Here is an 11,825-nt window from a genome sequence, read left to right as displayed (position 1 = left end):
CGTTGCTACTCAAGCTCCAAAACCCGGAGCTCGAGCTCCTCCAGCTGACGACACTTCCTACACATGTGTTTGTCCAGGACACGGGAAGTGTCCTGGAGTTCCCACATGGCAGAGTGTGCATACCACGGGACTGAGCTGCCCTGTCATGCCTCTATTGAGAAAATAGGAGCAATAGTAGGCCATTCGGCCCTTCCAGCCTGCACCACCATTCAATATGATCATGGCTGATCCTCTATCTCAACACCATATTCTCGCTTTCTCCCCATGCCCCTTGATGCCTTTTGTGTCAAGTGAAGAAATTTCTCCACATCTCAGTCCGAAATTTCCTACCCTGTATCCTGAGACTGTGACCTCTTGTTCCAGACTTCCCAGTCACCGGAAAGATCCTCCCCGCATCCAGTCTGCCCAACCCCATCAGAATTTTATACGTTTCAATGAAGACAGGCCGAGTTGACCCAATCTCTCCTCATACGACAGTCCTGCCATCCCAGGAATCAGTCTGGTGAACCTTCGCTGCACTCTCTCTATGGCAAGTATATCCTTTCTTAGGTAAGGAGCCCAAAACTGCACACAATATTCCAGGTATGGTCTCACCAAGGCTCTGTATAACTGTAGTAAGACATCCTTGCTCCTGTACTCAAATCCTCTTGCAATGAAGGCCAACATACCATTTCCCTTACTAACTGCTGACTGCACCGGCATGTTTGCTTTCAATGACTGGTGTACAAGGACACCCAGGTCTCTTTGTACATCGACATTTCCCAAGCTATCACCATTTAAATAATACTTTGTCTTTATGTTTTTTCTACCAAAGTGGATAACTTCACATTTATCCACGTTATTCTGCATCTGCCATGTGTTTGCCCACTCACTCAACCTATCTAAATCACCTTGCAGAGTCTTTGCATCCTCCTCACAACTCACAATCCCACCTAGTTTTGTGTCGTCAGCAAACTTGGAAATATTACATTAGGTTCCCTCATCCAAATCATTTATATATATATTTTGAATAGCTGAGGCCTAAGCACGGATCCTTATGGTACCCCACTAGTCACTGCCCGCCACCCCGAAAAAGACCCGTTTATTCCTACTCTCTGTTTCCTGTCAGTTAACCAATTTTCAATCCCATGCCAGTATATTGCCCCCAATCCTATGTGCTTTAATTTTGCACACTAATGTCTTATGTGGGATTTTACCAAAGGCCTTCTGAAAATCCAAATACACTACATCCACTGGTTCTCCCTTATCTATTCTATCAGTTACATCCTCAAAAATCTCCAGTAAGTTTGTCAAACACAATTTTCCTTTCACAAATCCATGTTGATTTTGTCTAATCCTTTTGATAGTTTCTAAGTGTGCCGTTATCACATCCTACATAATAGACTCTAGCATTTTTCCTGCTACTGATGTTAGGCTAACCGGTGTGTAGTTCCCTGTTTTCTCGCTCCCTCCTTTTTTAAATAATGGGGTTACATTTGCCACCCTCCAATCTGCAGGAACTGTTCCATAATCTATAGAATTTTGGAAAATGACAACCAATGCAGCCACTATTTCCATGGCTACCTCTTTTAGTTCTCTGGGATGCAGATTATCAGGCCCTGGGGATTTATCGGCCCTCAGTCCTAGTAGTTTCTCCAGCACTATTTTCTTACCAATAATCATTTCCTTTAATTCCTCTTGCTCACTCGACCCTTGGTTCCCTCGCATTTCTGGGATGTTATTTGTGTCGTCTTGCGTGAAGACAGAACCAAAGTATTTATTTAATTGTTCTGCCATTTCCTTGTTCCCCATTATAAATTCTCCCGTTTCTGACTGTAAAGGATCTACATTTGTCTTCACTAATCTTTTTCTTTTTACATACTTGTAGAAACTTTTGCAGTCGGTTTTTATGTTTCTTGCAAGTTTACTCTCATACTCTATTTTTCCTTTCTTAATCAATCTCTTGGTCCTTTTTTGCTGAATTCTGAACTGCTCCCAATAATCCTCAGGCTTCGTACTTTTTCTGGCAACTTTGTATGACCCCTCTGTGAATAGAAACATAGAAACATAGAAAGTAGATGCAGGAGTAGGCCATTCGGCCCTTCGAGCCTGCACCACCATTCAATATGATCATGGTTGATCATGCAACTTCAGTACCCCATTCCTGCTTTCTCTCCATACCCCTTGATCCCTTTAGCCATAAGGGCCACATCTAACTCTCTTTTGAATATATCTAACAAACTGGCCTCAACAACTTTCTGTGGTAGAGAATTCCACAGGTTCACCACTCTCTGGGTGAAGAGGTTTCTCCTCATCTCGGTCCTAAATGGCTTAATCCTTATCCTTAGACTGTGACCCCTGGTTCTGGACTTCCTCAACATCGGGAACATTCTTCCTGCATCTAACTTGTCCAATCCTGTCAGAATTTTATATGTTTCTATGAGATCCCCCCTCATACTTCTAAATTCCAGTGAATATAAGCCTAGTCGATACAGTCTTTCTTCATATGTCAGTTCTGCCATCCCGGGAATCAAGCTGGTGAACCTTCACTGCACTCCCTCAATAGCAAGAATGTTCTTCCTCAGATTAGGAGACCAAAACTGCACACAATACTCAAGGTGTGGTTTCACCAAGACCCTGTACAACTGTAGTAAGACCTCCCTGCTCCTATACTCAAATCCCCTTGCTATGAAGGCCAGCATGCCATTTGCCTTCTTTACTGCCTGCTGTACCTGCATGCCGACCTTCAGTGACTGATGTAACATGATACCCAGGTCTCGTTGCACCTACCCTTTTCTTAATCTGTCACCATTCAGATATTATTCTGCCTTCCTGTTTTTGCAACCAAAGTGGATAACCTCACTTATTACTATCCTTAATTTCTTTTGCTAGCCATGGTCGGGCCACTTTTCCTTTTGTGTTTTTGCACCAGAAAGGAATGTATAACTGTTGCATTTCATGCATTCGTTCCTTAAATGTTAGATATTGCCTATCCACCATCATGCCTTTTAATGAATCTTCTCAATCTATCATAGCCAATTCATTCCTCATACCTTCGTAGTTTCCTGTGTTTAGATTTAGGATACTTGTTTTGGATTGGACTACTTCACTTTCTATCTTAATAAAGAATTCTATCATGTTATGGTCACTCTTCCCTGAAGGACCGCGCGCAACAAGACTATTAATTAATGTCATCTCATTGCAGAATATTCAATCTAGGATAGCCTGTTCCCTCATAGACTGCTCAACATACTGGTCTAAAAAACCATCTTGTACAGACATATTTAATAGACTATGAACTAACCTGGGAGAAATAAACTTTAAATTTAAAAAAAACACTCACCAGCTACTCACCTTTGTGCCGATGTCATTTTGGCTTTTTTACTCTGACGTCACTATTTCAAATTCAGCCTGTGTTGAGTTGCTCAGCACTCGCTCTCGCTCTCGCTCTGGTCCGCCTCAGCTCCAATCATTTACCAGCTGTCCTGTGATGTCACTGCTGGATTTTTCTCCTCTCTGCTCCTCCAATGCTGCTGCTGATTAGGTTTACGCTGGTCTCTCCTCTGCTGATCAAATCTTGTCCCTCCCCCAATGCTGCTGCTGATTAGGTCTACACTGGTCTCTCCTCTGCTGTTTAAATCTTGCCTCTCCTCCAATGCTGCTGCTGATTAGAATTTAACTCACAAAACTAACATTAACTAGTTCAGAATGTATTAGCATTTACACTATCAACCTCCAATGAGGATCTGCATGAGCTATTGAGTGAATGAATTAATTCTTGACAATTATGAAAGAGGAAGTCAGACATAGACATAGAAACATAGAAAATAGGTGCAGGAGTAGGCCATTCGGCCCTTCTAGCCTGCACCGCCATTCAATGAGTTCATGGCTGAACATGCAGCACAAAGTTGACTTGCTGCCTGCATTGCAATTAACAGCCACAGGTTAATCGCACTTCATGATCCCTGCATCCATCTTTTATGAATGGGAAATCGTGTTTGACAAATCTGTTTTGAGTTTTTTGAAGATGTAACTTGCAGGATGGATAAGGGGAAAACCAGTGGGTGTAGTGTATTTGGATTTTCAAAAAACATTCGATAAGGTGTCACACAAGAGGTTATTACACAAAATTACGTCTCATGGTATTGGGGGTAATATATTAGCATGGATTGAAACTGGTTAATGGACAGAAAACAGAGAGTAGGAATAAACAAGAATGTTTAAGTTTGGCAGGCTGTGACTAGAGGGATACCTCAAGGTTCAGTGCTTGGGCCTCAGCTACTTACAATCTATATTAATGACTTCGATGAAGGGACGGTGTAAAACGTATCCAACTTTGCTGATGATACAAAGTTAGGTGGGAAAGCAAGCTGAGAGGAGCACACAAAGAGGCTGCAGAGAGATAAAGGCCCCTCTTTTCTATTTGCTGGATTTTTGATGCCCACACATGTTAATGTATGATTTTTTTCTGTGCGTTTGCGGCAGAGAAAAAAAATTGGGACTTTCGTCAAAGAAATATTTGAATTGGTGCAACGCTCTCCGAAGTTAGTTTGGGGCGGAGCTACAAGTCTACGGTAAAAACTCTCTGGGCATGCGCGAAAAGCTGAAGTTGCCAGGACAACCAGAGACGCTGATGCAAGCTGAAACCCACTCCCCTGAAAGGACTGCTCCCCACCGGCGGGACCCGGTGCAATCTCCGGCCGAATGGCCCTCCGGCTCCTGAACTTCAACTCGCAGGGTGACCGGGGGGGGGCCATTCAGTCCGGGATTGTAGTGGGTCCAGCCGGTGGGGAACAGTCCTTTCAGGGGATTGTAGTGGGTCCAGCCGGTGGGGAACAGTCCTTTCAGGGGATTGTAGTGGGTCCAGCCGGTGGGGAACAGTCCTTTCGGGGGATTGTAGTGGGTCCAGCCGGTGGGGAACAGTCCTTTCAGGGGATTGTAGTGGGTCCAGCCGGTGGGGAACAGTCCTTTCGGGGGGATTGTAGTGGGTCCAGCCGGTGAGGAACAGTCCTTTCGGGGGATTGTAGTGGGTCCAGCCGGTGAGGAACAGTCCTTTCGGGGGGATTGTAGTGGGTCCAGCCGGTGAGGAACAGTCCTTTCGGGAGATTGTAGTGGGTCTAGCCGATGAGGAACAGTCCTTTCGGGGAGATTGTAGTGGGTCCAGCCGGTGGGGAACAGTCCTTTCGGGAGATTGTAGTGGGTCCAGCCGGTGAGGAACAGTCCTTTCGGGAGATTGTAGTGGGTCCAGCCGGTGGGGAAAAGTCCTTTCGGGAGATTGTAGTGGGTCCAGCCAGTGGGGAACAGTCCTTTCGGCCGGGGATTGTAGCGGGAGGAGCAGTCCTTTTGACCGGAAATGTTCTTCCCTTGCTCCAAAAAGAGTTCCCCGTGAAAAAAAGATAATTTGTTTTAACACAATTGAAAAATTGAAAGATATAAAATTCTTACGGGGCTTGACAGGGTTAATGCTGGGGGGTTAATGCTGGGTAAATGTTTTCCCTGTCTGGGGAATTTAGAACACAGGGTCACAGTCACAGAATAAGGGATAGGCAATTTAGGACTGAGATGAGGAGAAATGTCTTCACTCAAAGGGGTGTGAACCTTGGCAATTCTCTACCCCAGAGAGCTGTGGATGCTCAGTCGTTGAGTATATTCAAGACAGAGGCCGATAAAATTTTGGGAACAAAGGGAATTAAAGGATATGGGGATAGTGCGGGAAGGTGGAATTGAGGTACATCAGTCATGATCTCATTGAATGGCGGAGCAGGCTCGAAGGGCCAAATGGCCTCCTCCTGCTCTGATTTTGAATGTTCTTATGTCTTCGGGGCTGTCCAATTTAGCCCCCCCCCCCCTCCGCCCTCCCACACACAGGTGTCTGTGCAGCCCCTCCAATACCTTAAAACTAGTTTCCAGCATTGCACAGACCTGGGACAATACCTCCACAGAAAAGCTGAACCCTTCCAGGGGCTGCTTTTCCAATAGGTCTAAATATGATGTGAGGCGTCTGCAGCCTCTCCCAATGTTAGATTCTTCCATTGTCCCATTCCTCTGGATCTTCCCAACCATTCCTCCCTCACCTTTCTCTAATAGCACTGTGGCTACAGCTAGCAGTGTAAGGGCCATGTTTCACTCCACAATCAACAGCTGTTTAGTTTACTGCCTGTGTTAAAGGCTGGTCTGAATGTTCCTTACAGAGCTGGTACAGTTCACCATCACAAAGTGTGGATTATGAGTGACACTTACTGTCAGCATTAGCACAGATCAATGACACAAATAAAATTGTAGTTATAGTATCTTTTTATTGGTTATTTTAACACTCAATCTCTGATATTACAGCAAATTAACATTTCTCATTGGGAAATCTGTATCTGCAACTATAAAGCTTTATTATTTTTCATCATTTTAACTTATTTTTTATATCCCTTAGCCGTGGTGGAAATTAACCGCTTCCATTGAAGAGGCAGGAAATCAGGGAGCTGCGGGCGGCTCGTTACAGGGAGAGAGAGAACATAATCTTTCTTCAGGCGTGATACCGACCATCCCGTTTTAACAATGTCAGTGACTGAGGCTCCTTGTCAGCAGTGGGATGAATAAAATTAAGCCCACATTATTCTGAAGGAGCACTGGCACTCATCCTGTCCCCCACCAAAAAATAATTCATCTCTTATTCAGGACTCTGATGCTGTCCCGCCAGGTTTTATTGAGCAAAGGGCCCGCGGTTGTTGCTTCACCCGACAGGCTGTTGTTCCCCATCCATTGAAGAGGCTGCAAATCAGGGAGCTGCGGGCGGCTCGTTACACAGAGAGAGAGAGAAATTAATCTTTCTTCAGGCATGATACCGGCCATCCCGTGTAGCAGGGAAATTGCACAATCCGGGTGAAATCGGCCGAACCAGTGTAAAAGATCGCAGAAACTCGAGCATAAGTTCTGTCAAGCATCAACCAAGATTTCCGTGATCTTTAACCCTGGTTTAAAAAGCTTTCTGTCCGAAGCTGGCGCCGCCCACAAAACTGGCCACACCCCCAGATAGAAATAACGAGGATGGTGAGTTTCCGCCCATTGCGTCCATTTGCAACCTTTCGAGGAGCGTTTTCAAATTGAGCTGGTTTTCTGAGGTGCCCAGGCACTAGTAGGCACAATTTAATAGGTTTTACATCTTAAAAATATTTAAATTATTAAAAGTCTGACTAGTGTACAACAATAAAACTTATAACTGGTTCAGTGTAGATTTTAAAGCCATTTTCATCATCTTAAATCAGGTAAAGCACAGCTGAAAGACTTACTAAAAATATTTAATTTTGCAGGTTACATCCATTTTCAGCTGTATCAATAAAGCTGCACCAATTGCCACTCTTAAATATATCAATGAATATTTTGAATGCAAAAAATAACTGATTATATTCTGTTACACTGACTGACTGCACTGGTTCTTGGAAGATTTTACGTTTCTGATTAAGCAAATGCATTTAGTGGAAACTTAAACTGTAAGCTAACCAGCGTAACTTCAAGTGCAATTTGCACCCAAAGCAGAAACTCTACCCGCTGTGTTTAGTTTTAGCTGGGAGAGTCGTCGTTGATTTAGATTGAAAGACGTAATTCACAAAGAGCACTTAGATATTCTTCATTGTCACAATCAAACTCCAAGGCCTTTTCAAAGCACTCAATAGCTTCACACTTCTCCCCATCCAGCTGGTGCAGTAACCCAAGAACACCAAAGGCCTTGCTGTCTCTGGGATTCCTGTCAATTTGTTTTGTTGCAATCTTTCTCAAGTTTTCGCGACACAATTGCCATTCCACTGTGTCACGTTGGATTTTAAGTCCTTCCAGAAAATAGCTGATGGCATTTGATTCAGATCTTTTGTGATGCAGTTCATATAACCCAAACTGCGCATATACTGCCTGCTTATTATCAGGATGAAAATCATCTAATTTCAGTAGATTACTGTAAATCTCCTCTACTTTGAGATATTCTCCATTTAATGAACAGATTTCTGCAAAATCCAGTTGTGCACAAATAAATGTTAATGGGCGGGGCTCAAATGCCTTTTCAAAATGGTACTTGCATAGTTTGATCAACTCAGCTTTCTGTTGAAAAGCAGCATTGCGAGGGTCTTTGCTGCCTGGATATTTGATCAGTTGAAATAGTTTTTTTCTGTAACACAGACCTATTTGGTGGTGTATGAAGGTAGAGTTTGGGGTAATTTCTAATGCTTTCTTCAATAGCTCCACAGCTTTTTCCACATCTCCTTCTCTTCTGTAAAATTTTGCTGCGTAACGAGTTACATATGGAAGATCAGGGGACTTCTGCAATGCTTGTTCAACTAATTTCAGTGCTTCCTCCTTTTGATTGAACTCTTGTAGTTTTAGAGCCAACATCACCATGGCTACAGAGTCATCTGGATCAAGTTCCAGCACACGTTGTAACCGCTTCACTGATTGGCTGCGGTCACCACTCTCTGGGGTACTAGAAAACCCTTCCAGACGGAACAGAACAGTCGCATAGCCAACGTTCCATTCAGTGTCATCAGGATCTTCCTCCAGAGCCTTCTCAAAACATTCCTTTGCCTCTTCATAATATTTCCTGGAGGATTTCAACAGTGACCAACCCTTCTCCCCGTATACTTCAGGTATCAGTGCTGTATACCGAGAGCCATCAGTAAATTGTTTACAGATCATCTCCAGCTTGTCGAGGTAGGACTGGGCCTCTGTCAGTTGGCCCATGTGATAATATACCCAGGCATAGTTTCCATAGGTGATGATGCTTCTTCTTTCAAATTCATGTTCATGGTTCTCCCTCAGAATCTTTTCAGCTTCCTTTAAGTTTTGAATTGCCTCTTCACAGTTGCCTTGCAGACAGTTTACAAAAGCGAGGTGGTTGTAAGACCTGGCCTGATATTTCACACCAGCCTGTATTGAATCTTGCAATCTATACTTCATGTCGTCCAAGTCAATGTTTTCTTTCTGTGGGCCCCATGTGAAGTGACATTGAAGCCAATCGAGCTTCACTTTCAACAAATCCTTCTGTGTGTTGCTGCAAGAGAACAAAATTCATCAAAACCCATCTCAGACTGGCTGTGTCACCCCCTCCCCTCTCTCCGGTTTCTTTAACTAAAGCCTTCTCCCGACTCCTGGACCCACTGACCATGAAATCTCTGCAAAAACCACTGCTAACGGTAAAGGGATGACTGCAAATCTCAGCTGTACTTACACTGGTCTCCTTCATGCTGGCTGATGTACCAGCTCGTGGCCATTTAGACTTCTCACCCAATGTGCAGCATCACCTCAAACACCTCCACTCCCAATGATACAAGAACATAACAAATAGGAGCAGTAGTAGGCCACATGTCCCCTTGAGCCTGCTCCAACATTTAATAAGATCATGGCTGATCTGATCATGGACTCAGCTCCACTTCCCTGCCAACTGCCCATAAACCTTTATTCTCTTATCGCTCAAAAATCTGTCTATCTCCATCTTAAATATATTCAATGACCCAGCCTCTACAGCTCTCTGGTGTAGAGAATTCCATAGATTTCCAACCCTCTGAGAAGAAATTCCTCCTCATCTCTGTTTTAAATGGGCGGCCCCTTATTCTGAGACTATGTCCCCTAGTTTTAGTTTCCCCGAAGAGTGAAACTATCCTCTCTGCATCCATCTTGTCGAGCCCCCTCATGATCTTACATGTTTCGATATGATCACCTCTCATTCTTCTGAACTCCAATGTGTATAGGCCCGACCTATTCAACCTTTCTTCATAAGTCAGCCCCCTCATCTCCAGAATCAACCGAGTGAACCTTCTCTGAACAACCTCCAATGCAAGTATATCCTTCCTTAAATACGGAGACCAAAATTGCACTCCAGTACTCCAAGTATGGCCTTACCAATACCTGTACATCCATAGCAGGACTTCTCTGCTTTTATACTCTATCCCCCCTGCAATAAAGGCCAACATTCCATTTGCCTTCCTGATTACTTGCTGTATCTGCATACTAACTTTTTGTGTTTCATGCACAAGGACCCCCAGATCCCCCTGTTCTGCAGCACTTTGCAATTGTTCTCCATTTAAATTATAATTTGCTTTTCCATTTTTTCTGCCAAAGTGGATAACCTCACATTTTTCCACATTATACTCGATCTGCAAAATTTTTGCCCACTTCTTTTAAGACCCTAGGCTGTAAGCTATCAGGTCCAGGGGACTTGTCTGCCTTTAGTCCCATTATTTTACCAAGTACGACTTCATTAGTGATAGTGATTGTATTAAGTTCCTCCCTCCCTATAGCCCCTTGATTATCCAATATTGGGATGTTTTTAGTGTCTTCTACCTTGAATACCAATACAAAATATTTGTTCAACGTCTCTGCCATTTCCCTGTTCTCCATTATTAATTCCCCCGTCTCATCTTCTAGGGGACCAACATTTACTTTAGCCATTCTTTTCCTTTTTATGGTCCTGTAGAAACTCTTACTATCTGTTTTTATGTTTCGTGCTATTTTACTTTCATAATCTATCTTCCCTCTCTTTATCATTTTTTTAGACCTTCTTTGCTGGATTTTAAAAGTTTCCCAGTCCTCTGGCCTCCCACTAACCTTGGCCACATTGTATGCCCTTCTTTTCAATTTGATACCATTCCTTATTTCCTAAGTTAGCCACGGATGGTTACCCCTTCTCTTACAGTCTTTCCTTCTCATTGGGATATATTTTTGTTGCATGTTATGAAATATCTCCTTAAATGTCTGCCACTGCTCATCAACTGTCCCATACTTTAATCTATTTTCCCAGTCCACTTTAGCCAACTCTGCCTTCATACCTTTGTAGTCTCCTTTATTTATGCTAAGGACTCTGGTTTGAGAACCAACTTTCTCACCCTCCAACTGAATTTGAAATTCAATTGATTGATGGTCACTCATTCCTAGAGGATCCTTTACTATGAGATCATTTATTAATCATGTCTCATTACACAGTACCAGAACTAAGATAGCCTGCTCCCTGGTTGGTTCCGCAATGTACTGTTCAAGGAAACCATCCTGGATACACTCTATGAACTCTATCTCTAGGCTACCCTGGCCAATTTGCTTTGTCCAATCAATATGAACTTTAAAATCACCCATGATTATTGCCGTTCCTTTATTACAAGCCTCCATTATTTCTTGATTTATGCTGCATCCAACAGTGTAGCTACTGTTAGGGGGCCTATAGACTACACCCACCAGCGACTTTTTCTCCTTATTATTCCTTCTCTCCACCCAAACTGATTCAATACCTTGATCTTCTGTGCCAATATCGTTTCTCACTAATGCACTGATCTCAGCCTTTATTAATAGAGCCACTCTACGGCTTTTTCCTTTCTGTCTATCCTTCCAAATTGTCAAATACCCCTGAACATCTAGTTCCCAGTCTTGGTCACCTTGCAACCACGGTTTTGAAATGGCTATCATATCATTTGCATTTGTATCTATTTATGCCATCACCCCATCTCTTTTGTTAAATTACCATTTTTTCCAACTTTGACCCCACTTTCTGATACACCTTTATGTTTATGCATTCTGTCCCTTCCTGGCACTCTCTGGTTTTCATTTCCCCCAGTGCAACTTTGATCTATTGCCTTTTCCTTATTCTTTGACTTTTTAAATTTTCGCTCACCCGAATCAGCTTCAAGCCCTCTCTACAGCCCTAGTTATTTGATTTGCCAGGACCCTAGTCCCAGCACAGTCTAAGTGTGGAGCCCGTCCCAATGGAACAGCTCCCTCTGACCACTGTACTGGTGCCAGTGTCCCATGAACCAAAACCCATTTCTCCCATACCAGTCTTTGAGCCACGTGTTTAACTCGCTGATCTTATTTACCCTATATAA

General features: G+C 43.3%; 1 protein-coding gene across 1 annotated transcript; it reads right to left on the bottom strand.

Moving 5' to 3' along the window:
• Positions 1–7,554: 7,554 nt before the first annotated feature.
• Positions 7,555–8,913, bottom strand: LOC139259595 (interferon-induced protein with tetratricopeptide repeats 5-like). Its single transcript, XM_070875084.1, has one exon. It carries the CDS (start codon positions 8,911–8,913, stop codon positions 7,555–7,557), a length of 1,359 nt encoding a protein of 452 aa, XP_070731185.1.
• Between the last annotated feature and the right edge of the window lie 2,912 nt (positions 8,914–11,825).

This window comes from Pristiophorus japonicus, chromosome 3 (genome assembly GCF_044704955.1).
Source record: "Pristiophorus japonicus isolate sPriJap1 chromosome 3, sPriJap1.hap1, whole genome shotgun sequence".
Taxonomy (NCBI): domain Eukaryota; kingdom Metazoa; phylum Chordata; class Chondrichthyes; family Pristiophoridae; genus Pristiophorus; species Pristiophorus japonicus.
Note: the sequence above shows the minus strand (reverse complement) of the source record. Positions and strands in the feature narration are given on the sequence as shown.

Bases quoted from the DNA above. Each gene is read 5' to 3' on its own strand.
- LOC139259595 (XM_070875084.1), bottom strand. From the start codon at position 8,913: ATGAAGTATAGATTGCAAGATTCAATACAGGCTGGTGTGAAATATCAG.